Source organism: Balaenoptera ricei, chromosome 13 (genome assembly GCF_028023285.1).
Source record: "Balaenoptera ricei isolate mBalRic1 chromosome 13, mBalRic1.hap2, whole genome shotgun sequence".
NCBI lineage: Eukaryota > Metazoa > Chordata > Mammalia > Artiodactyla > Balaenopteridae > Balaenoptera > Balaenoptera ricei.
In genome coordinates this window covers 78,841,487-78,868,255 of record NC_082651.1, presented here as the reverse complement: position 1 = coordinate 78,868,255, position 26,769 = coordinate 78,841,487, and the positions used below count along the sequence as shown (strand labels likewise).

The 26,769-nt window shown below is 49.2% G+C and overlaps 1 protein-coding gene across 1 annotated transcript; it reads left to right on the top strand.

Moving 5' to 3' along the window:
• The first annotated feature begins 1,172 nt into the window (after window positions 1-1,172).
• LBH (LBH regulator of WNT signaling pathway) lies at window positions 1,173-25,279 on the top strand. The gene is made up of 3 exons (XM_059943655.1): window positions 1,173-1,419; window positions 4,014-4,116; window positions 24,641-25,279. The coding sequence occupies exons 1-3, from the start codon at window positions 1,394-1,396 to the stop codon at window positions 24,827-24,829; spliced, it is 318 nt and encodes a 105-aa protein (XP_059799638.1). The 5' UTR covers window positions 1,173-1,393; the 3' UTR covers window positions 24,830-25,279.
• Window positions 25,280-26,769: the final 1,490 nt, after the last annotated feature.

Genomic DNA, 26,769 nt, shown 5'->3' with positions numbered 1-26,769 from the left:
TGCCTAGTTTTGGATACCGTCCTCCCCCTGTCCCCCCTCCTCCCCCCTGCACACATACATAGACTTCCTCTGTCCCCAGTACACACTTAAGTCAGGGTTATAAAGCCATTTTACAGGAGACTGAGGCAGAGGTGTGAAGCAACGCACTCCAGCCACAGAGGGGCAGACTCCCATCCCTGCTCTGGGGGCTGCGCAGCCTGACCGCACGGAGGGACTCCCGGCGTTGCAATTCCCGGGCAGTGTGGGAGGGGTTCAGCTGAAGCTCTTTGTTTCTTCTCCTTGGAGGAGATCTGGGAGCCAAGGCTGGTGGGGTGTGCTTGTACGGCGTCCCCCAGCCACCCCCGTTCCCCCGCCACGGGCCGGGTGTGTATGTGTCCAGTGGAAAAACCTTACGACGACACCACATCCTTTCGCACACAAATCAAACCCTCCACGGCTCTCAGGGCTGCAGACCAGTCCCTTGCAAGCTAACGTGACCCCCGCGGGCGCTCGGTCCCGCAGCTCCGCGTCCCCTCCCACCTTCCCACTGCCTCTTTTTTAGCTGTGCTCTCATTTGCACGCATCTTCCCAGGGATAGAAGAGACGCGTCTCGGGCGCAGCAATCCAGGTGCCACGGGCGAGGATGCCAGGGAAAGGCCTAGTTTGGGGGATGTACGCTGAAGAGGGGTCCCGAGGTGTGGGCCGGGGACGGCGAGTGGGTACCAAAGAGGGCGCTGGTTGAGGGATGGCGCCCTTTCCCCGCGCCAAGCGGTCACTTCCGGAGCGGGTCCCGGCGCCCTCCTCACACCACGATCCTCTGCCCCCAAGTCCCCCCACCCCGGCCCCGGAGGTGTGTGCAGGGAGAGAGGCGCGGGGCGCCAACGCCCGCGGGATTGTAGGTCTGAAGTAGCGTTGACATTGAACTCCGGTCCCCTTGCGTGCGTGTGTGTGCGCGCGCGCATGGCCACGCGCGTGTTTGCGTGTGTGAGTCGTGGGGTGGGGGCCGGGCTAGAAGCTGCAGCAAACCACTGCCCTCGGGGAGCAGAGCCGAGCGCGCCCCCGAGCCGCCGCCAGCGGGAGCTGCGAGCGCCGAAGCCATTCATGATTTTGGTGACGTTATTCCAGGAGTGGGCGAGGGGGGGCGGGGCCTCCCGGAGCCGAGCCCCGCCCCCGCCCCTATAAATACGGATTCCTGGGCTCTTTGTGGGGCCGCGAGCTCGGTGGAGAACCGAGAGCTCCGACTGCTTTGCCGACGCTGCTGGCAGTGGGGCTGTCTCCGGGAGGCGGACCGGCGAACGCCCAGTGCCCACACTCGGCAGCCTGCCGCGCCTGTCTGCGCCCGTGACATCCTTACCCGAGACGCAGTGACCGTGTTTAAATCACAAGGGCGTGGGTCAGGCTCCCCTAGGACTTCATGTCTGTATATTTCCCCATTCACTGGTGAGTATCCTGCGCCCTCGTCGGGCATCCGTCTCGCGCCCGTGGCTGCGGGGCCCGGGCGCCTGCTCGTGCCTGCTCGGTGCGAGGGCAGCGGGCGGCGCGGGCGCCGGGCACTAACCCGCCGCCCAAGCCAGTGCAGGAGTCAACGTCAAGGTTGCAAAGGTGGGGGTGGGGAGGTGGCGCTGAGAGCATCCAGACAAAGGAAGTGAACTCGAAGCTCTCACTTAAGTGACGGCTGGGAGGGTGTGTGTACGGCCGTAGTGGGGTCGGGGGAGAACCAGGGGTCACGGCTGAACCCGGCTAATAGAAGCCCCTTTGCGGAGGGCTGCAGGAGGCGCGCGCCCTGCCTGGCGTAGGGGGCTCCTGTTCTCCCCGGGCCCCTCCCCTTTTCCTTTTTGTTTGCATGCAAGTCTTGGCGTCGAGGCCGGCGGCAGCGGGGCTGAGCTGGTGCAGCGGCGGCGTTTGCAGAGCTCCGAGGGGTGAGGGAAAACGCTCTCCCCACACGTAACCCGACTGAAGCCACAGGCAGCAGCACAGTCCCTCGCTGCACCCTCTCGATCCCTTTTCTCTCCATAGCCCCTAAACCCGACGCGCCTTTATGGGGGCCCGGGTTGGGGAGGAGCCGCCCTCACCGGGCCCGCCGGGAAGGAGCCCGGGCCGGGTGGGGGGAGGCGGAGGTTTGCACCCGACCGGCGATCGGGACTGGGAGGGATGCGCCCCGGGCTCCCGCCTCGTTGAAGAGCGAGGCCCCCGGCCGCTGGGACTTGCGCACCGGCTGCTGCTTCCTTCCTGCGCTGGGGAAGAGGAAGAGCTGTCGGGGGGCGAGCGCTGGCGGCCTGGAGCTCGCTCCCAGGTGCGGGCGCGGAGAGCCCGGCCCCGCAGGCTCCAGCTTCGCGCAGTCCTGCTCAGCTCAGAAACCGGAAAGTTCATGCTTCTTGCTTCAACTTTTCGGCCCCGCGCCACAGCCGGGAGCGAGGAGCGAACGCCCGGACACCAGGCTAAGAGCCTGGCGAGAGCCCGGTGGGCGCTCTTCTGGCCCATTACTTTGGGGGTGGGCAGTAGCCTCTCCATAACCCAGGGGGAAACTGAGTTTGGAGTCCTGGCTCCTGACCTTAAACTTGCCCGGAAGCCTAGCACCTTCTTTTAGTCTCCCCTCCCCCAACCCAGCCTGTCTCTGTTTAGAAAGGAGACTGAACTCTCAAAACAAAGTAAAAATTTCCTCACCCCGGAGGCTTGCGTACCTCTCTCCTCTGAGCGCTCCTTCCCTCCCACCTCCGGGTACCATATGGGTGAGACTTGGAAGGCCACTGGAGGCTGTGTGCCCCTGGCCACTCAAAACTTGCCAAGATGGGTGTTAAGACTCATCAGGGTTATTGTCGCCTGAGAGATTAAGGTTTGGTATTACTTTACAGTTGATTAGCATTTCATAGTTTGCAATGCTTCCCCCCCCTAGAGATGAGTCCTTTACCAAAACCGTGAGATATGCATTATTAGCATCATGGTAACAGACTAACAGTGCACCTGCAGCTGAGAGAGGTTATATGACCTGTTCAAGATTACACAGCACTTGAGTGGCATAGCTTGGACCAGAACCTATTGCTTCTGTTTCCAAATCCTGTGCCATTTGTACTCTATGTAGTAGCTGTAAAATGAAGAAGAGTTTGGTACCCCTGTTTCCTTAGATACTGTCTTTCAAAGGCCTACCCTACATTTTTTTTTTTTTTTTTAACCACGTGTAAAGGCATGATGGTGAAAATATTGGCTGTTGTGTAGGGAGTACACTGACTTTGGTATGTGCTATTTGGCATTACACATTCAGGACCCTGTACGTGCCCATGGCTTGTGTGAGGATAATGGAACATTTGTATCCTGCTTACAGAGTACAAAGCACTTTCACATGTCAGCCATTGGTGGGCCAGCTTGGCCCCTCTGGAAATTTCCTTTGCAGTCAGAGTCCGGGCATCCTTAAGGCTTTTAATCCAGGGGATGTTTTTCAAGCTGTGAGCTTGCAGCTGCTGTGGCTGGGGCTAGAGAAGGAGGTTCGATGGCAGATGTGAAGCTTTCAGAAAGCTGACCCCTTGGGGCTTTAAGTGGGACATTTTGCAAAAAGGAACACCAGAGAGACAGAGAGAAATTTAGGAAGGCAGCATTATTGAACTTTGTTTCTCTGAGGTTGACCTGTTATCATTATATAATAATAATATTCAGTTCCCCTAGAGACGGGTTGAATTGGTCTTAATATAGATAGACGTCCTCAGCTACTTACTGGTTTTTTTTTTTTTTCTAGTTCTGTCACTTAAAAGAAAATCCAGAGTCGCTCTGTGCCAGTAGGGACTAGTACAGGAGAGGAGGGAAGAGGAGGTTTGCCAGAGCGGTTTTCAGACAATGGGCTTTGTTGGTGGAGGTTGAGAGCCCTGATGCTCTAGGCTTGTAAGGTGCTTCCTCGGTGCATGAGCTCGTTTTTCAGCGAGTTCTGTTTTGAACACCTCTCATCCTGCTTCCAGGCAGTCCTCTAATTTAACAGCAGAAGGCACCGAGAGTAGGCATGTGAAAGTGCGTGTGTTTGTTGACTTTTGCTCTGGGTTTCTTGGCAGCCCTGACTATCTGAGATCGGCTGAGATGACTGAGGTGATGATGAACACCCCATCCATGGAGGAAATTGGCCTCAACCCCCGAAAGGATGGCCTTTCCTATCAGGTAAGTTCAGTACTGGCTTCCTTCTGGTTCCTTAGAGCCTAGTGTCTTTTGCTGGGGCTGGAGGCAGACTTGGTTCTGTGTCCCAGTGCTATTTGTAAGAGCTATGCGCCCTTGAGAAAGTCCCCTAATGCCAGTAAGCCTCGGTTTCTTCATCTGTAAAATGGGGCAACAATAGTCCTTACTTCACAGAATTGTGGTGAAGACTCAACATGATGAGATGACATGGATAAGGCATTCACAGTACCTGAGAGGCAGTAAGCATTCAGAAAGCATGAGCTGATGTTATTAATTAGTCATCCTGGCTGCTGTGGACTCTCCCCTTCATGGTGGCAAAGGGGGAAGTGATAATGTGCAGTCAGTTCAGATCAGAACTTCCCTCCCCACCCAAGCCTTGGGCAGTAGCAACATTGCTGTGAGGGGCAGCTTATGGGGAAGGGTAGTCTGGTGGAGGCATTGCTGTGTCAAATGCTGCTTTCTTCCTCTGGTTGATGGTTGACCAACTGATTCCAACAGGGTTAATGTTCAAACTACTTAGAGTTGAAGAGACCTTTCCCAGAAGGGTAGCTCTCTCAGGGATGTTATTGCCAGGATCCAGCATAGAGGTTATGCTGTGTGGTGGATCCAGAATATATAAGGACCAAAAAAGTGGTCTAAGTAACACCTTCAGATTCTCAGCCCAGTGCTCTTTCTGGCCTGCCATTCGCTTTCCACTGCCCACAGCCCGCTGCAGAGACCTCCAGATAGCGCCGAGGCAGTGAACTGTTTTCAGATTTCCAAGAAGAGTGCCTACGTTATTACCTTCAGGGGAGGAAAGAGTCTGTTCTTAAGGGAAGATCTCGGAGCTAGGGAAATTGTGTAGGATGGCTGGCCGAGGAAGATGAATGAAGTGTGATGGGCTTATTCAGCAGATATTAACTGAATGTGGCTATGGGCCATGCACTTTACAAATGTTACTCATTCACTCTTGACTGTGGGCACTGAGATGGGAATTATTGTTCTGTTTCACAGATGAGGAAACAGGGTCAGACTGAGTGGATGACTTGGGTCTCGAACTCCAAAACCTTGCTTTTCTGACGTACCATGTGTCTGTGCCTTGGGGTTGGCTCTTGGCTAGAATCTAGACTTGCTCTGCCTTAGAACCATTCCAGGGGCATTTGTTTTGTGAAGGAAGAGAAAATAGAAAGCTGGGTGGGTGTGATGGAGGGGGGGTGATCAAAGAGAGCTGAGATGAAAGCTGAGGTTGGGTAAGGTAATTTGGCAGGTGACAGCAAGAGTCATCTCAGACACACTTGGGAGGTTAGAGAAGGCCCCTTTGTTGTGTGTCAGAATGGCCAAGCCCCTTTTGCTGGCTGGAAATAAGTATTCAGGTAGCCTGAGGGGATTCAGAGGGAGGGGGGGAAATACCCTTTCCTGGTTGGTTTTGTACCTTCCACCCTCAGAGTGGGCCTGAGAGAGACAATTGAAAGCCCCACAGCCTGTGGGAGGGTAGAAGTTTCCTCACCTACCAGCCGGGGTGTTTTTGGATACCAGTTTCCAAGCCACTGAATCAGACTGAATCTCTTTGTGGTTACAGGTGAGGTGTTTTTTGTTTTGTTTTGCTTTTTTGTTTTTTCAGTTCTGGGTTTTAGATTTCCATCACAAAACCTTTCCAGACACAGTCATCAGTATGTCTGTGTGTGCTTTTTGATATTCTCCTTTTGAACGTGTTCCAGGATAAAGGGCCAGGTCCTACAGGGCAGTTTTCTTGACCTTCAGGTCATTCCGCTGGATCTGAGGGTAAGAGCAGGTGATGACCCAGGAAGCGGCTGCAATGCTGGGTGAGGACAGCTGAATTGGGGTTGCCATGGCAGGAGGAAAATAAAATCGCCTCTGGGTTCCTAAGATAACTCGATGCTGCCTAAGAAAAGGGCCCTCAAATCTTCCTTTGTGGTGCTAGACTTAGGGCCCAGTTTTCACAGCCTCTCAGGAAATCTGCCCTGCTACCTGAGTGGGGACTACTGCACAGTTCCAAAATATCTTACCTGGAACTTCAAAGCACTCTGTCACAAGATTTCAGAAAGGTCTTCTGGTTGCCTGGTGAAGAGAAAGGGGAGAGGTGGTTATCGTCAAGCAAGCAGTATTTATTGGACACTTGCTATATGTAACATGCTGTGCTGGGCATTGTAGGAAGGGTCCAGGGCTCACGTGGGAAACTAGTACGTACATAACTGGAACACAGGCCATCTGGTGGAGCAATACGAAAGCTACAGTCAATCCAGGGATGTGTGGTAATCTAAAGGCTTGGGAGAAGGAGGTCAGACTGGGGCTGGGCCTTGAAAGAGGCTTTGAGAGGACACTTCCATCTCTAATTTTGTTGAACCTTCAGATACCCCTTGGTTTGCCCCTGTTTCAGCCAGGCGCAGGGCTGTGCAGCCAACTGGTCTGCCAATTGTCATGAGACCGGTATTTTCTGGGCCCACTCAAAGCCAGTGCCATCCAATTAAACACATTCCCACCAGAGCTCTGGGGATTGGCTGGGGCTGCACTTGGCTGGAGCCTGTCCATTGTACATGCTCAGGCTAGGCTTGGCTCTGGGGGCAGGAGATCTTTGAACTCTGTTCTTGGCATTCCTCCTGAGGGTAATAATAGTACATGGCTTTTACTGTGACCTGCTTTTCCAAGGAACTAAAAGTGGGAAGGAGACATCAATCCCAACTTGGCAGTTGAAATAGAATCTCAGACTTGTGGTTTGACCTTGAAACAAGGTCATAAAATAAATAGGCACGGTGGAATTTGTCAGTTGTTCCCCCACCTTCCAGACCTGCCCAGAAGGAAGCTTTCCTGATTTCTCTGCCCCAGATGTGACCTCCTTCTTCTCCAGCACCTGTGGCATTTGTGCTTAAATGATGCTGCCATGGTCCTGCCTGACCTTCTCCCTGCCCATGTGTCCGAGGGCAGGGGATGACTTATTCCCTCTTTGTGCCCATCAGCCATCACCCCTCCTGCAGCCCTCCCCAACCCAAGGTGCCTGCTGGCTCTGGGCCTTCACAGAGCAGGTGCTAAGTGGATGGTGGTGCTTTCGGTTAAATTGAGTCTCTTGGTTCTGAAGCTGCCCACCTTCACTTCTGCCTTAGAATTTTTAAAGGGCCTCCTCAGGCTCAGACAGATGTCTTTTTATCTCCTGAAAGATTCGGGTAAGCCCGTCTCTTGTGCTTAGGGAGTTAGCAAGTATAAAAATCCACAGAGCCGGTGCCTTGTTTTGTCTTTAACATTTACTTGGAGAGTCAATTCAGTATGTGCAGTGCACGGCCGCTCTCTCACTTGGCATGAATTATGACACGCCGCGGGGTGGGTGAGTAAATGGTTACTAGAAAGTCGAGGACATGTTGGGCGGGATGGGAGTGGCGGCCAGCTCACAGGGCTGAGTGGGAGGGTCTCCATGAGGACATTTCTGCCCCTGCTGGCTGCAGCTCCCTCCCCACACTGCATCTGTCAGCCTCCTGTTCTCTGGCCCCTGGGACGGGAACGTCTGAGCCTAATGCCTTCTTCCTTTCCCTGATTCAGGGGAGCAGGTCAGTGGCTGCCTTGCCGGCTCCCCCATCCCAGGTCCAGGGACCCTAAGAATGTGGAATTTTGGAATGCCTCTCTGACTGGGTCTCCTTCCGTGCTGGGCCTGAGTTGGCCTGGAGGAGGGACCTGGGCATTTGCCTGCGGACACTGATGCTGCCACCACCCAAGGGCTGTGCATTCTGGCCTTGCTGCCTAGCTTCCGCCAGCACAGTTTGCTGAGGCTTTTGCAGTTCTATCCCCCTTGCTAAGTTCTAGACAGAGATATGGCTCTTCAGTTTTCACTTAAGACTGTCCCGTTTAAAGCAACTGGACCAAGATCTGATAACTTTTATCCTTCCCAAGGCCCTTTAAATTCCTCTCTGATCAGCATACATGTCCCTCCCTGGTCACCTTTTGTATTCCTCTTGCTGTTCTTGGTCTCATACTCCTACCATTTGACGTCCACACACCAGTCAGATGAGGGGAGCCAGGGAGGATGCGCTGGAAGCCAGAGGCGCTAATTCTACATGTACCGCAATGCCCCGTGTTCTGGGCCTTCACTAAGAGCTTCCCTGCATCTTCCCCTGCGTTTCCCAAGACAGGAGGAAGGGATATCCTGGCGTTTTATAAGATAGGGAGGAGGGACAGTGGTGGGTGACCTTCTCCTGCCACAGCCCTGACGTTTGCTTCCTGCAGTCTGAGCCTCGCTTTTAGCTCTGCATTAGGACAGGTCTAATGCACTGTGCTGGCTGAGAATAGCTCCTCCCCAGACAGGAACTCTCTGCTTCTTCCATCTCCAAGGCCCAACAATAGACGACTCCTTTATCTCTCCCTCCTCGCTCTTTATCAGAAGCAGCAACTCCTCTCTCAAAGAACAGTCTCAGTTGAACCTCTAAAGTCAGGTAGCAGTTCAGAAACACTTTCTCTTCACTCACCTCTCCGCTGAACCTTTCTTTATGAGACCCCCGAGGCTGGCTCTCCTTGCTCCCACCCGTGTAAATGCAGGTGTTGAAATCAGCGATGGGCTGGGGTTCCTGCGCGTGTCTCTGTTCCGCCTCCTTCAAACCCCCGCTCACAAGGCCACTCCAGGCATAAGTCATCACCTCCCTTTGTCTCCTCCTCCTGGTGCCCTTGTCTCGTTGGTTACTCCCAGCTGTGGTACCCCACATGTTCTCAAGAGTTTTGGAGGCCCAGCTGGGCAGGCGCACAGAAGTCCCATGGTCACCAGGAAAACATCTTTCACATCAGACTTAAAAAGCCTCAGTTGTCCCTGAAGAGACATAAAGCTAAAATTCCAAAGCACTTGGCAGGAGATGTCCCCCCGTGGACACGACATGCTCCTGGAATCCCAGGGAGTTTTCTTTTTCCTATCCCTACCCTGTCCACCCTGCTCCCTGCTTGGGTACAATTCATAAGAACATGAGGCAAACAGGCAGTTAGGGCCACAAGGTTCAGAAGCACAAGGAGTTCATTTCTTTGGGTGGCGTTGGGCCTGTGTCTGAACGTGCTGCCTCTTTTTGAGTCAGTGCCCAGGTCACGTCAGTTTCAGGTCACGTCTACTTTGTATGAGGGATCCAGCACCTCCCTTCAGTGCCCAAGGCCTTGACACAAACATGGTGTTCAGTGTTTTGGAATGCCCCTGGGTGAGGGCCTGCAGAGGGCTGGAATTGTTCCCATGGGGTTCCTCCCCAGCACATACACTGTGGTCACAGCAGTGAGTCTGTAGCACTGCCAGGGAGAGAACAAGCTTGCTTCACTTCCCTAGCCAACGTGACACACACTGGAGCCATACAACCCGGCCTTCTCTCAAAGGGCCTGTGTTAGGCCTGAGGCCTCTCAAGCGGTGGTGTGTTCATCCCTCTCCAGATCCAGGGTCTGTGTCTTAGACGGCTCTTTGTTCCCACAATGCCGGGCACAGTGTCCTGCAAATAGTTGCTTAATGGATGCTGTATGATTGATTGGACCCTTCCTCTCTCCCTTTCCTGAACTGAGAATTATCCCTCCACCTTGGCTATCCCACGGTGTGGGTTTTTATAGAGTCAGCATTTTCTCTATGGTGACCCAGTCTCCCAGGTTGGATAGAGAGGAGGATTGTACCATTAGGGAAATGGATGAGTTTGGGTGGCGTATCTTGTGACTGGAGCCAAGAGCTATTCCTGGGTGTCTAGTGAATGTCCTGAAATGATCTCTCAGGCCTGAGTCCTGAAATAATCCTCGGAGGATGAAGACAGGCCCTCATTCACACAGGGCCCAGAGTTGCCGGGGCTTCGTTCCTTTGCAGTCTCATAGACCCTGCTCCCCCCTTGGCTGTCTCTTGCCTCGCCACCTGCCCTTCCCTCGTCCCGGAGCCCAGCTCAGGAGGGTTCTTGATCAGTCAATCAACTCCTGTGTCTGCTCCCCACTCCTTGACTGGGGGAGGGCCCCTCGTTGCACAGACCTATTTTAGAAAAAAATTAATATTTGCCAAAAGTTTCTCCAGCCTTCTTTGACCTCAAGGGAAGTTTGGGAGGTCCCTCAGTCCCCTCACTGCTAGAATTAATTGCCTTACACTGTCAGAAGCCCCTTTTAGGTAAACTGTATAGAAGAGGCACCCAAGCATTTAGCTGAAGCGACATCGACTACTTGCAACTCGGCCAGTAATTGTACTGGAGCCAATGGGAAGGAAGGTTCCAGATCTCTCATCCAAAGGAGAACTGCCCTGAGCAAGGAGGGAAGTCACAAACCTCAGTCCAGGGGGGGTTGGTCTCTAGGTCTGACTTTCTCCTAACTTGAACCTGAAGGTGGTTCCCAGGCAGAATTAATTAGTATACCTTGAATTCATCTCCTGTCTTTACTTTGTAGAGCTTGAAACACATGTCCACCCTGGATTTGAGAGCATCCTTGGTTTTCCCAAATTCCTAACCATTTTCTCCAGACACAGCCCTATGTGTCAGTTCTAATTTATCAGCAGGTGAGCATTAGGCCGAGGTGTGTGGGCAGCCCCAGGCTCAGCCGCTGATCCCCATGGGACAGAGCCTGAGATGCCTACAGAGGCGCACACACACACACACACACACACACACACACACACACACTCGCATGCACTTACATGAACTCACACACACATGCACACACACACACACACACGACCAAAAGGGCAGATAGCAGAATGTTAATAGCAGTTGTTTTAGATCAGAGTGCTGTAATTACAGGAAAATTTTCTTTTCCTTCCCCTTTTTTGAGTAATTTCATATTTTCACTGGCAAAGTATGTATTTTATTATTCTCATGCTTACTTTTCAAATTTTTAAAGTAACATAGGCCCATTACGGAATTTTTATTTTCTTCTTTAAACTTTTTTTTCCAGTCAGCATAATCTCACCATGCATAAATCGCAACTGTTAACATTTTAGCATCTTTTCCGTGGAACTTATATTTTTATATGGCCAAGATCACACAGGGTTGTGTTCTGCTTTTTTACTTAATGGTATGTAAGTCATCAGCATCACATCATCACAACTTATCTTTTTTTTTTATAAATTAATTTATTCTATTTATTTTAAATTTCTTCTATTTATTTTTATTTTTGGCTGAGTTGGGTCTTTGTTGCTGTGCACGGGCTTTTCTCTAGGTGCGGCGAGCGGGGGCTACTCTTCGTTGCGGTGCGGGGGCTTCTCATTGTGGTGGCTTCTCTTGTTGCGGAGCACGGGCTCTAGGCACGCGGGCTTCAGTAGTTGTGGCACATGGGCTCAGTAGTTCTGGCTCGCGGGCTGTAGAGCGCGGTCTCAGTAGTTGCGGCACACGGGCTTAGTTGTTCCGCGGCATGTGGGATGTTCCTGGACCAGGGCTCGAACCCGTGTCCCCTGCATTGGCAGATGGATTCTTAACCACTGCACCACAGGGAAGCCCACAATTTATCTTAAAAATGCTTCAAAGCCAGCATTTTAATAACTGCACAATGTTATAAAGTTACAACGTGATTTTTTCACCATTCTCCAATTGTTGAATTATTTTTAAATTGTATATATTTTTCTCTTATAAATAATTTGATAATTTATATATAATTTTATATATAAATCTTTGTCCACAGTTTATACTATTTCCTTAGAGTCTTAGGAATAGAATTTCTGAGTCAAAAGGTGTAAGAGAGTGTGTGTGCGTGTGTGTGTGCGTGTGTGTGTGTGTGTGTGTGTTATAATTGAAGGTGATATTAATTACTTTTAGAAATTTAGGAAAATACAGAGAAGTACAAAGGAAATTTTAAATGCCCATATTCCTATCACTGAAATATTTTGGTATGTTTACTTCCAGTATTTTATATGCATTTTTATTAAAAAAATAAAATTGAGGTAAAACTGTATGTGCCAGAGTGAATCTTTTTTCACTTCGTATAATATTGTGACTATGTTCCTGTCATTTGGTTTTCTTTGTAAAATGGCATTTCATTTTGTTATGTACCACTTAGTGCTGAATATTTAGGTTGTGGCATATTTTGTTCTTACAGAGAACACTGCTTTGAATATCATTTTACACGTATCTCTGCGCAGGTCTGATTTATTTCCTCAGCATAAATTCCTGGAAGTAGAATTGCTGAATCAAAGAGATTCAACATCATTAAGCCTCTTGATTATATATTACCTTAATAACAGAAGACAAATAAAAGAGTTTATCATAGTATAAGCTCCCAGCATTGAAAGCTCTAGCAAATAGAATCTCAGGGTTGTAAAATCTATACCAATGGGATGATGGAGAAGCTTTGTGGAGAGAGTCAGAAAGGTGTTTGGTTACTTTAAAGTGTTTGGGAGATGTTGTACATCTTCCCCTAGTTTGTTAATTGCTTATTTAGAGCAGAGATGATAACAGTTAATGATGTTTAGGCGCCATTTAGCCGGCATTGCAAATTAGCCAGTGACATTCTTGTCCCATAGTGGGTATGTTGACATGCTCTGTGGATTACAAATGTATATGAGTTTGCAATTCCCTACTTATCTCCTTTATTCTGTTAATGACGTTGGAGCACCGTGTGACCTTGAGGAGGACCAGGGTAGTTGCCTTGGCTTGGTTACCCACGAAGGTTGAACAGAGGCACGTTTAGTCCCCTGAACCATCTTGGTTTTCCTGGGTTTCCAGGTCTGGCTCATGGAATGGGTCATGGTTTAGAAATATTGCTTCCCTGGAATCAGGGATAAACTGGGCTCTTAGAAGTAGATCTGAGCATAATGGAAGTCTTGGGCCAGTGTTCAAGGGCCTTCCACCCAATACCACTGCAAGGCTCCAGGTTCTTTGCAACAGGTAAACAGCCTAGGCCAGTGTTCCAGTAGAGTCCACATATGCCTGGTGGTTTACAAAGTTAATTTAGGTGTTGCACAGACAAACTTTGAAAATGTGAGTGCATCTTATGGTTATTACCTATGACAAGTAATACTACTTTTCCATTTATGTAGTTATAGAATTTTATTTTTTTTTAAAATGTTTTAAACAAGTGAGTAAAGAAAAAATATAATTGAGCCATAGTGTGTATGTGGACGGGAAAGCGTAACCATGGTGGTGCCTGACTTCCTGTGACTGGCGTCACTGTTGTTACCATGAAGGAATTTTTTTTCTTCGAGAGTTGAATCTGTCCTCTTGGACAGAAGCATTCTTAAAGATAAGCTAATACTAAATTATGACTTCTGTATTTCTTTGGTCATTTGCCCCCTTGGATAGAGCAGTTAAAGCCATATCAGAAACGTTCTTGGCTGTTTTCCTTGGCACCCTAATATTGGAGGTTTTAATGCCAAATTACTTCTTAAGCAGGTTCTATGTATACACCCCTTCATGTTTTAACAACGTGTTAAAACCAGAGGACAGCTGCCCCTGAGGTTCACAGAAACTTTCAAGGGATACGACAGCAGAGAGCATTTTGGAGAAATCAATTTCCATGTCTTTGGCTTCCTTCTGTTGCTTTTCTAAAATTGCGTTTCCTGAAGACAGGCTTCACCAGTTTTCTTTTCCTACCTTTCCTATCAAATTGCCCTCTACCCCCTTTGTAAGAGGACCTGCTTCTCACCTACGTGAATCTTTTAAGGGGCCTTCCCAGGGTATAGAAACCTTAGGAGAATCGAACAAATGGACTATTTAAAAATGTTACTGTCTAAGAAGCTTCATAAATCCCACCTATCTATAAAAAAACCAGTGAAAAATTACCTTTGTGTTTAATAATTATTTGTGGTATGTTTATTGATTACTTATATACTAATAGCTGCAATAAGCGAATCAAGAATTTTATTTTTTTAACTAACAAGCCTTAGGGTCATGGGACATAAAAACATTAAAAGCCAATTTACAAATACATCTTTTTTTTAAATTAATTATTTATTTATTTATTTATTTATTTATTTATGGCTGTGTTGGGTCTTCGTTTCTGTGCGAGGGCTTTCTCCAGTTTGCGGCAAGCGGGGGCCACTCTTCATCGCGGTGCGCGGGCCTGTCATTATCGCGGCCTCACTTGTTGTGGAGCACAGGCTCCAGACGCGCAGGCTCAGTAATTGTGGCTCACGGGCCTAGTTGCTCCGCGGCATGTGGGATCTTCCCAGACCAGGGCTCGAACACGTGTCCCCTGCATTGGCAGGCAGATTCTCAACCACTGCGCCACCAGGGAAGCCCCACAAATACATCTTTTTATTGCAGAGAAGTATGAAAAAAGCTAATGACTAAAAACTTTCAAACATGAAAATACATGAAGATAAAATTCTATGGAGCAGTAGAATGGAAATACATTTTCAAGTAGAGAAAGGAATAAGATTTGACTTGCGAGCTTGTTTATGCGTTTTTAAAATAGGTGATGGTAGATATCAAATTGCTATGGTGTTTATAAGCCATTGAGTACTTATTTAAAAGAGTGGCATAAAAGTTTATTTTAAAATGGTAATATTAATAATATAGCAGAAGTTTTAGGTGTTGGTTTTAAAAGGTGTGAAAGGAGACAGTTTTTCAAAATTCTTTCAATTCTTTCAAAATTCTTTCAAGATTCTTTCAGTCTCCAAGTTTGGAGATCGTGGATATAGATATTTTCCTTGGGATCAAAACTGAGATACTGTAGCATCGCAGAGTGGGAGGGTACCTTTGAGACTGGGCCAGTCTCTATTAGATGTGGGAATGCACTCTACAGTAGCGTGGCATTGGGTCACTTACGTGTTCTTTGGACACTGCCAGTGGTACGGAGCTCAGAACCTTTCAGCACAGCGGGATTATGGAGTATGAATCTGGATAACTGGTTTCTAATCTTGGCTTTGCTACTGTCTATGTCATTTCAGGCGACTCCCAGCATCACTTTGGGCTTTGCCTTCCCCATCTGTAATGGAGAGAGTTGATTCTATCATTTTTGTTAGAAGTTGTATAATGCGGTGAAATCCTCCATCTGATCTTAGATAGGCCCACTGGAGTTAAAAAAAATCTGCTCTCTCTTAGACTTCATGTCACCCTTTTAAATATTTGAAGGTACCTCTTATGTTCCCCTCAAGTCTTTTCCAGTTTTAAAACATATTATCCTGCAACCTTGACTTACGGAGTCATCTTTGTGAAGGTATTTTTTCTCCAGGCCATTGGCTCTCAAGTTTTTAAATCTCAGTCCCTTTTACTTTTTAAAAAATTATTTAGGACCCCTAGAGATATTTATGTGGGTTATATCTTTTGATATTAAAACAGTTTAAAATTTTTATTATTTATTAATTCCTTTAAAATGACAATAAAACCATTACATGTTAATATAAGTAATGATTTTTAATAAAAATAAATATATTTTCCAAAACACACAAAAAAGTTCAGCACAAAGAAAGGTTTCACATTTTTGCAAATCTGTTTGATATCTGGCTTAATAGAAGACAGCTAGAGTCTCACATCTGCTTCTGCTTCCTATCTGTTGTGATCGGTGTTGGTTGAAGTACATGAAGAAAATCTGGCCTATGCAGATATGTACTTAGAAAAGGGAGAAATATTTTAGTAGCCTTTTCATATATTTTTCTTTGGTATTTTGGCAAAACTCAGTAAGTGGTAGTTTCTTAAAGGTTAGTGGTAATGTGGAATCTGAAACCTTATCAATGAACTTTCTGTACTCTTACATTAAATTCATTAGCCTATCTTGCACTTTGAACGAATCTTTTACCCATGCTTGGTTTCATAACATGCTGTACTGATCATTTGGAAAATATGGGTTCGCTGAGTTATGCAGATCTTCCAAAGTTAACACATTTTGTTACATAATGTCAAAAAAATCACATTAGTTAATATCTCCACTGGTCTCATCAGAAATTCTTCAACTGATAGGAAACTGTCAAGATTATGGTGGCTGATACAAGTTTTCCAAAATTCTAATTTTTGCTTGAGACCTCAGTTTTTATCATTGGTAACAAATACCATCAGTCATTTTCTTTGAAATATCAGGCTCATTTTCTTTGAAATATCAGGCTCATTTTCTTTGAAATATCAGGCTCAGGTCTGCCAAATACCCAAGTCTGAATAACCATGGTTATTGGTCAGTCATTCTTTCAACTAAAAATGGTGTCCCATGGAAAAAGCGGCTAGTTCAGCTCGCAACTCAATCCCATAAATGCTTTTCTGCGAGACAACCATTGTGCTCTGATGTGCACCAGAAGTGTTGTATGCCGACTTTGCATTTCATCACAGAGTATATTAAAACAACATGTACTTAACAGTCAATATTTAATAAAAATTAATCTTTACTGCTTCATCAAGGACATGAAGTTTTTTTTTTAATTGCGAGTGGGAGGTGGTGAAGAATACAATGACTACCAGCACAGTTTGCTGCTGCCGCCATCATTAATTCTTGCTCCGGTGCCAGCAAATTCACCCACCGTTGCTTTTTATACCATTAGTGCAAGTATCAACACAGGAAAAGCGGCAAATAACATCTTAGTATTACTAAGAAAATATTTTAACTCCATGGACACTCTGTCCCTGAAAGGAGCTCAGGAATTAAGCTTTGAGAACCACTGCTCTAGACTGAACAGAATGTGTCTGACCAGACGCCAGCTGGGCATCACCTCCCTGTTAGCGCAGATGGTGTAGATGGCCTCCATGAGATTAGCGGACCTTCTAGGAACATAGCCCTGTTTGCGTCAGTGTTTTCCCATCAATACTGCAGTTGCGATCAACTATAATCTCCAGGCCTCTTTTACTGGACCTACTATCAAGCAAGGCTTCCTGTTGGAGAGGGGAAGAAAAGTTTTTAACTTAAAGAAAGATACAAACTAGCTGATGACCTCACTTTGGGAAAAGGTGAGTTGGAGGTGATGGATGTCATCCAAGTGGAGACTTTCACAGATAGTGGAAAGGGCAGTGAAGCCGTGGATTGGGGAATCCTCAGCCTAAGATGGACAGTGGAAGCCAGGAAGCTGCCTGAGTCCAGAGAAAAGCCTAGGGTGACACCAAGTCCAGGGAGGGCACAGGGAAGGTGGGGTTAGACAGGTCAGGTGAACCTGAGTAGGGTCATGAGAATCAGGAGAGAGCGTAGATCTTGAAGCAGGCTGGCCTGGTAGTGTGCTGCAGAGGTCGTGGTGACTGAAGGCCAAGCAGGGCCCTGGGACTGGGCTGTAAGCAAGTCCTCAGAGACTTGAGAGTGGTTTCCATCCAGCGATGGTTTTGGAAGCCATGTAGTAGGGGAACCCCAGACAAGAAGAGAATGGGAGGCTATGGGACCAGGCTAAATGTTCAAGATTTTTGTCTCCAAAACAAAGAATGAGGGAATGGTTGGAAATGGCAGCCCTGTCAGTCTGGGCTTTCTGAGAGAGGGTGTGTGGCTGTGGGACACCTGGGTGACACCAGCAAGAGAGAGAGAGAGAGACGCCATCCCCCAAGGCCCAGAGATGACTGGGAAGCATGTCTTCTTTTCAAAGGGCAATTATGAGATAGTCAGGGGGGATATTTGGATGGGGGTGTTTGAAATCATCCTATGCCAGATAGCTGCAGTGTTTTCTTACCACCCTGGAGAACTTTGAGAGATGTTCTGTAACATTACAAAAGCCCCATCAGCTCGCTGGGCCCGAATTATCTGCAGCAATTAGTGCTAATTAATTGGAATTTGGAACTCCGAACTTGCAGGATGGGTGTGTGTTGGAGAGATGTTTATGAAAGATGGTGTTTATCCAGAGGATTTCCTTTTCTTTTAAGTTTCAAGGCTGGAGGCTTAAGCATCTTTAATCCAAAGGAAGGAGGTAACAGTTGTTATAAAGCCCCAAATCTCTGCTCAAGTCTCCTGTAGGATTAGAGACACCAGAGAAGTGTAGGAGAGGGTGAGGTGGATAGTCTGTAACCCCAGTCCAGGGGAGATTTGAGTGACGTGAGTCTCAGGGATGGAGAATGAGGTCATTAGCATCCGAGTGGAGATGGGAGAATGTTCTTCCCCATCCCCTGAGTCCAGGCAGTAGCCACTCTGCCCCTTTGCTATAATTCTTTCTGTTCTTGCCGCCACATTTCACTTTGAAAAGTCAATAAAATGCAAATAATAATGATGATGATAAAATAGCAGGAGGCAAGGATTTCAAAGAACATATTTCTTGCCTTCACGTATTGTTAGGGGACAAAAAGCAGGGTGTACTTTTCTTTTGAATTAGCTGCCCCTCATTCACTCGGCCTTTGGCAGAGCAGGATGCTGGTAGAGATCTGCCCATTGTTATAAACCAGCCCTTCCTAGGAACGAATAAACACACAAGGCCAATCCATTGTTATTCTCCAGGAAAAATAAGAAACCCAGGCGGCAGGCCCCTAGAGTAGGCTGGGGGAAGGAGGGGGGATGCGTAATGGGGAGACTTACGCTGCAGGGGCTTCCACTGAAAGGCCAGGATCTGGACAAGGCAGTGGCTTCCATTCCAGCTGGCCTAACCCATGCCCTGGGAAAAGAGAGGTACTGTAGGGGAAGTGATGAACCATTTGTCCAAAGAACCTGGCCTAGACTTTGTGAGCACAAGCCCAGGAGTGCTGCTGATTTCCTCCTGTCCCAAGCCACAGCTACAGACGTTCCAGTGCCTTACTGTAAATGCTCCCTGGGGACCCCCGCTTTACCTAATAAGAACCATCATTAGGAATTTAAAGTTTATAGAACATGTTCAGACATACCTGTATTTAATTCTCTCCAAAGCCCTATAAGATGGGAATTAGTAGTAATCCCAATTTATAAATGAGGAAAGGAGGGCGATGGGCGTCCCCATCTTTGAGCCTGTTGGGTTCCGTGCTGGCACTCAACCTGAAGCATCATGTAATCCTTTCAACAATACTGTAGAGTGGAAATTCCTTCCTCATTTTACTCAGGAGGCAGCTGAGGCTCAGAGAAGTTAAAACGATTGACCCCAGTCATAGAGATAATAAGGCATGGGGACAAGGGAAAAGCCAGATCTTTCAGACTCCTGGTCTACCTGCGGGAGTGGTGATTTTCCATCACAGGTTTGAGGTTGATTTCTACCCCCTCCTCTGGAACCAGAGAGGGGAGAGACACACTGTGTGGTTTTGGATGCTGAGGCAGATCCCTCTTGGGGCCTTGGAGAGCCACCTGGTTATTCATCGCAGGCCCTCTGTCCCACCTGCCCTCTCCCCCCCACCCCAGCATGCCTCTTTCCTCTGTTCCACCCCAGCAAAGAGGAGCAGGATGGCCAAGCTCCCTGGGTCTCAGCTTGCAGAACTGGTAATTAGCCCTTTGTATCTAGTTAACCACCTTTCATCTCCTCTACCTGCTGGTGTCCGCTTTCCCTATTAGCATATCTCAGCTCTTTGCCGAGCCCTCCACCTTCTTTGTGGCCAGCTCGGGTTGTTTGTCAGGGTTGATGGCTGAGGGATGCATGCACACAGGGGAGGGCTGCTCCAACCAGAGTCTCTCACGTTTTCCATCCTAGGTGCCAGGCATCTCTCTCCTCTCCCACCCCAGAGGCAGTCAGGTTTAGGTCACCTGGCTTAGAGGCAGACAGTCGATAGCTAGGCCCCCAAATTTCGGGCCTTTGGAGCCCTGGTATTACCTTTCAGTTCCCCTCCGTGGGTGAAACGGGAGCCGACTGACCGGCGACTTTTATACTTTCAACAAAAGCCTGCTGACTAATTCCTCATCTCCAGGAGCTCACCTTCAACCCCAGACTTCTCTGCTCTGAGGCCTCTCATGTCGGTCTATTAGCCAAACATCCTGAGCTTTCCTGGACAGTCCTGCTTTCACTGTCCTCATATTTATCTATTTATTTGTGTAGCTATTTCAATTTATATTAACTTTACATATTTCATATAAATTTATATTAATAAAAATGAAAGGGAATTAAAAATTTTAGCCTCAAGTGCTTAAGAGACACATGTGGCTGGTGTTTACCATTGGACAGTGCAGATAGATAATATTTCCATTATTGCGGAAAGTTCTGTTGGACAGCTCTGATCTACGGGCAGAAATTCCGGTATATTGGCATCCAAACTACATCTCACAGACCGTTTCTTCTTAGAAGGTCCTAAAGCTCCTTTGACCTTTTTTTTAAAAATTTATTTTGTTTATTTAGTTTTGGCTGCGTTGGGTCTTCCTTGCTGCATGTGGGCTTTCTTTAGTTGCGGTGAGCGGGGGCTACTCTTTGTTGCAATACGTGGGCTTCTCATTGCTGTGGCTTCTCTTGTTGCGGAGCCTAGACTCTAGGCACGCGGACTTCAGTAGTTGTGGCACATGGGCTCAGTAGTTGTGGCTCGCGAGCTCTAGAGCACAGGCTCAGTAGTTGTGGCACACGGGCTTAGTTGCTCCGCAGCTTGTGGGATCTTCCCGGACCAGGGCTCGAACCCGTGTCCCCTGCATTGGCAGGTGTATTCTTAAAACCACTGTGCCACCAGGGATGCCCCTCTTTTGACCTTTTGAGTGAACTCATTTGAGTTCCCAAAATGTCAGATCCTGTTGGGATTGGAGGCCACCTGGCAAAGGATGCCTTTGAAGAAGTGTCCCCTATAAAATTGACCATGACCAAGTTTGAATGCCTGCTGTTCCCCACGGTGGGACATGCGGGACCCGGGATGTTCTTGGTGCATGTGATCTCCAAGATGTCATTTGCAAAGGAGGGAACTTGGTGTCTATTAGTTTCATCCAAGCCATCAGCCCTGGCAGCCGAGTGTAACAGCTGGTCGTGGAGTCCAGTGTTGGTGGACAGAGGAAGGGGCAGGGCTGAGAGAATCACAGCTGGGAGGGATGCTTCGTGATCTGTCCTGCCCTGGAGGGTGAGGGTGGGAAATGCCTCTCAGAGCCTCCCCATCTTCCTTTCTGGACACCTTAGAGAGGAGCCTTTTGCTTCAGAGAGAAGCGAAAAGGATTTTTTCCCCCTTCTCCAGTCCAAGCAGAAGGGGCGCTTTGGGGTAAGAGGTTTAACCAGAAGCAGTTTCTTTTTGGAACAGGGGCAGTGCTTTATTCCTGGCCAGTTCCTGCAGGCAAACAGCACGCCGGGCTGGCCTGCTGCCCCAACTCTACCTGTCATGTGCTTGGCAAGTCTGACTTGAGTCCTTTTTTCCACTGCCTTCCCCACCCCGTCAAACTGCCGTTGCAACCTCTCATTTTTCTGCTGCCTAGATGATTAAAAAGCATGACTTAGTGGAAAAATCTTGACCTCCTTGGGGTCAGCCTCTTAGGCAGCTGTCAGAGATAAGATTGTACTGGCAAAATACTCAGCTTTGCTTTGCAAGGCTTTCTGTCTGGATGTGAGGAAATGAGAAGCTGTTTGGTTCTGGGTGCGTTTTGTTTGTCTTTGGAGAGAGCTACAATTTTCAGAGGCATAAATTGGTATTATCTGATAATACAATATAATCTCTGATGGGAGGGTTAGATTATTATAGTGATTTTTTAAAATGTAATTAACAGGCTTTGTAAAAGAAAAAAAAGTTTTTTTTTTCCATGGCGCCTGCTTTGAGCAATTCAGGGAGCAAAGTTCTCTGGCAAGTAAGCAGTATCAGAAGTTCAATGCTCAGACTTCCCCCAAGGACTTAAAAGACTTAATTGTGTGGCTCCCGGTATGAAAGGCATTGTTTGGAGTTATTTTAATTACTGTGTTAGTATTGCTGCCTCTTGCTTGGAGTTTGAAACTGCTGTTGGAGACTGCTCTCGTGGCCCTGTTGAAACTGCTCCAAAGAGGACATTCCAATTTGAATTTAGCATACGTCTTCAAAGCATTTTATCATCTCTGTATTTGCCCAGGATTTGCACCCACCTAGTGAGACCAGAAGGCCACTTCACTTCTTAAAAAGAGAAACTGAGGCCCGGGCGTTTGAGAGGTCTTGGTTAGGGTTGTACAAGTGATGTCAAGGTTGATGTGGCTTGACGCTATGTGTTGTCAAATGAGCGCCTCATTCGAAGTCCTGTGGGTCTGAGTTTGGGTCCCCGTTCAGCCGCTTCCTAGCTCTGTGGCCTTGAGTAAGTCACTTGCCCTCTCTGTGCTTCAGTTTCCTCATCTATAAATAGTGATCACACCACTGCATACTTCAGAGGATTATTGTGGAGACTGAGATTCTGCTCAGCAAATGTGCCTGGCATATCTTCCGTCATCAGCAGCATCCTTATTTGAACACTCTTCCCCCTACTTTTAGTTGAAGACGCATTCCCAGCTTAGAACAAAATCATATGCCCTCCACCCTTGTTGTCCTCTTCCTCCTTCTGCTGGCCTTGCCGCTGCCTGTCTCTCTGGCTCTTCCTCAGCGTGGGCGGTCATAGTTAGGAGCCGGCGCCACCTCTCTCAGCCAGGGAGTCACAGCGTAGGCCCAGCCCTGGGCTTGAGGCCAGAGGGTAGAGGCAGGGGCCCAGGGCTGTCTTGGGCCAGGTGTCCATCCCCTCTTGCTATTTCGCAGCTCTATCCTTGAAGATTTAGAACAACTGTTTGGACTGGGCAGCTCATCTTCTGGACCTAGCTGCCCAGATGGTCATCCTGGGGCCTGAACTGCCAAATGGGCCATTAAAGCCTAGGGTCTTGCCCACCCTCCCTGGTCAGTTTTCTGTGAAGTGGGCATGTTGACCCAGTGGCGTCCATTCATCGTTCAAAAGGCACAGGTGCTGAAGACAGGAGATCGAGGTTTGAATCCTGGCTCTTCCTTGTGACCCTCAGAGCCCCAGGGTCTCTCTGCTCCTGGGCAGCGGGGGAGGCGGGGGGGGGGGGGGGGAGGTGAGGCCTACCGGAGGTGACATCTGAAAAAGCTTTGTAAACTGTAGCATACTTTCCACTCGTGGGGTTCCCCTCACTCATGCCCAAAGGTTGTGCTCGGAAGGGCACCTGTGTCCTCACCCACAGCAGGGGGCTCCGGCTCCCCAGAAGAGAAGTGAGGAGGGGCCCAAGTAAGCCACTTGACCTTCTCCCTGCTCGGCACGTGGGTCTGTGCGCAGAGCCCAGGCCAGAGGCAGACCTGCAGGGCTGGCTGCATCAGGAAGAGAAAGCCCGCAGGGGGCGTCATCTTTCCCCGTGCCTCCCTTCACCCCACTAGCCTAGCCCCTCCCTGCCTTGTTTTCCTCCTGGCCGCCATTACGATACGATACTGTTTATAAGCCTCGTTAAGTCTTTAATGATGCCTGGTTGTGCAGCTGGCTTAAGACTTAATCCCCCAGCAATAGGGCTTTATTGGGTAAATGGTTAATAATCACTCGTCTGCAGGGATTGGGGAGGTTGTGTTGAGGCCCCTGATTCCCGGAAGCCCCATGTGGCCCCTGACATGGTCAGGGACTTGATGGGGACAGCACAGCGTGGGGCTAGGTGCAGTAAGATTGGGTACCCTCGTAACACCCCAGAAGTTGGGAAGGCCTGAGTTTCTAGGAGAGCACTTCTACTACCTCCAAGGAACAGAGCCAGGCACGGGGAACCCCCGGGACCTCATCAAATGTGTGTCTCCACCCCCTCCAGGGTCTACTTTCCTTTCTTTTGCCATTAACGAGCTGTGTGACCCTGAGCAAGTCTCCTGACCCCTCTGGGCCTCAGTTTCCTTATCTGTCAAATGGAGAGGTTGGAGGAGATGGCCTTGCAGGTGCCGTGTGATTCTGTGAGCCCCAGCGTCCCAGACAGTCTCCTCTCTCCGTCTCTCTGGCGTGTCCCCGAGGGCTGTGTGTGGCAAGAGGCCAGCAGCCCATCGGATTAAGTACTTAAGCTGCTGGGCAAAGAATTGGGTCAGCTGTAGTCACAGGGCAGTGTGCGCAAAGGGAATCCGCAGAGCCTGGATTTTATAGCCTGGTTTGGGGTTTCTCCCAGCTCTGGTCAGGACACACAGTAGGCATCAGAAAAAGGAACCTCGTTGACAGGACTCTGGAAAGAGAAGTAGACTCTTTCAGGTGTAGAGCCGTCAAGGAGCCAGGTGTTGTTTACAGGTGAAAAAATAGCCTGGGATTATGTTCCCACGCGCCTGTGTCTGGGGCCATGCCTTCAACCCTGATTTGACTTTGACTTTACAGCTACAGCGAGATCAGAACCCTTCTCCTTGAGGGGCACGTGGTATTGGCCACGGACTTGGGAGTCAAACAGACCTGGGTTTGATCCCATTCTACCACTGCTCGTTTCCAGGCTGAATGGTTTGGGCAACCTCCTTCTCCAGGAATCTCCTGGGATTCTTTCAGGTGGCGTGAGCAGCACGTATGTTTCTGCCTGACTGTGTTGGGTCCAAATTATATATGTAAAGTACCTGGTAGGTGCCAATAATTATCCTGGGAGGAATTTAATGTTATGGCACCTGTTGTATGCATTGTACTTCTAGAGTAAAATGCTTGCTGCAAATGGAGATGTGACTTACTGTGGACATGATTTTGAGTTCTTTTATCTGAAAACAAAACCAAAAAGTACAAACACAAATTTGGTGGCACTGCCATGAAAACTTTCAGCTTCAGGATTAGTCTGGGTTTCCTTTGTTGCCCCAGAGTTTGTTCCCTGGCTCCTGCCTGATGCTCTGCAGTATCCCACCTACTACTCCGCAGTATCCCAAGGGCGTAGCACGGTCCCTGGTGTATAGCGGGGGCTCGGTCCTGCACGTGTACATGATGGGGTTCTCCGCTTCTATTTCAGATCTTCCCTGACCCGTCAGACTTCGACCGCTGCTGCAAACTGAAGGACCGTCTGCCCTCCATCGTGGTGGAGCCCACAGAGGGGGAGGTAGAGAGCGGGGAGCTCCGGTGGCCCCCCGAGGAGTTCTTGGTCCAGGAGGATGAGCAGGACAACTGTGAAGAGACACCGAACGAAGACAAGGAACAGTAGGGTCCACGCCGGCTCCCACAGGGTCACACCAGACAGCATCTGTACCCGAACTGTGTTCTTTCCCGCTACCATGGAAGGAGAGTATGAGCCACAATAGTTCTGAAAAAGTCAGATGATGGCTTCCGTTTTGCACCTGCAAATCACTGAGTTGGTTTTCTTTTCTTTTCTTTTCCTTTTTTGAGATGTCGGGCAGCGGAGCCCTCTGCGACAACACGCCAGACCTTTGAGAAAGGAAGCTGCTTAGAAGCAGGGGTTGGGGGGTGCGGGGAGGTGGGCGTCTTGGAGATCTTTATCTGAACTCAAGCAGGCTGGGGGCAGCCGTGGGATTCCAGTGGGCTCTGGGGGTGGGGTGGGATGGGAGGATGTGCAAAGCTAGCAAGGAACGTCTGGGGCAAGAAAACAAACAGGAGATGAAAGAGAAAAGACACATTTTAAAGAAAACATTGAGCAGAGAAGTGCAGCCAGGAAGTACCTACCCAGCAAGCATTCGCTCTGGCTGCTGGGACATCAGACAACAAAGTCTTCATCTCTCTCTAGTTTTGCCCACTGCCAGCCTTTGTTTTAGTTTCGGGTGTGTTGGTCTGTAATGCGGAGGCAGGCAGAGGAGAGCAGTGGAGGCTGGCTACCTGCAAAGCCAGCTGGAGGTGATGCCGATGCCAGGAACGCCTCCCGTTTCCTTCTCCAGACCCTCCCCTCAGGCCCTAGCAGGTGCGCATGCCCCTGTAATCTGGAGGTTTTTAAAGAGGCCGCAATGTTGAGCGCTCCCCTGATTTATCCTTTTTGCCCCCCAACCCTTCTGGAAGTAGCGAGAGCCCTTCCCACCCTTGTTGGAGGGCCGATGTAGATGCTTGGACACCAAGGTCCATCCCCACCTGCTCCCCCCAGACTTGCTCTCCCTTTGGGCAGAGGCACGGAGTGGTGGGCTCCCCCAGGCTGGCCCTTCCTCCTCCTCATCTCCACCCTCCCAGCCCTGGCGCAGTGGTCAGGCCGGGTGGCTGCCAGCCCTGCCGCAGATTCCAGCCAGCCTGGCTGGGCACAGCACCCATTCCCACGTGGGATTTTGGCCTCTTTTTCCGGTGGGAGCTGAGTGGCGCACGGAGGAGGCTTTTTCTGTTTCTGGTTGGGGAAGTGAGCTTTAACGCAGGTCCTGAGAGCTGGCAGGGCCTGGGAGTTTTAGGATGGCAGTGACGGGCTCTCATGCCGCAGCCTGGGGATTGAATTTGAAACTAAAGGGTGTCATGAGATCTTGGGCTTCTTCCGCGGTGTTCCTGGATGCAGGGGGGAGGACGGTGCGGTGAGGGAGCGTCATTCCTCCTCACCTCCCACCTGACCCCTGCAAGGGCAAGTTGCAAGAGAAGGCTAGCTTGGACTTAGAGCTTCTCGTCATAGTTAAGAACCATCTGGAGCTGCAAAGATTGCAGGACAAGCCCTTCAGACCATCTCTATCTCAGAGCAGGACTGTGCAGCCAAGAGGTGAGCTCAAGACCCTCCCTGGGGCTGAACTCCGCCAACGGAGGCACCCACCATGTCTCCTCAGGGCTGCAGTCAGTCCAGCTTGATCCCAGTTGGGACATGCATGTAGAGTTGTACTTAATACCTCAAGGTTAGTGTGGCTCTGGAGAACGCTGGTGCAGGAGGACCAGCGTGTGCTGTTGTCACATCAGCAGGACTTGGTCCTGGGAAGCCAACGCTCACCCCCTCACCCCTCTGCCCCCAACCTCCGTGTTGTCTGCTTGTGTAGCACACACCGATGGCAATAACTTCCTCCAGCACCTCGAGCAAGTGGGAGAGGCCTGCAGCCTGCCCTGCGAGGGGGCTCCTCGCTCTCGCTCTCCCTCTCCTTCTGTTTTGACTGCAGGGAGCCTTTCCCAGTTACCCTCACACCCCCGCAGCTGCAGCTCTCATCCCGTGCCTCCCTGTGTGGATGGGGTCTTGCCTTT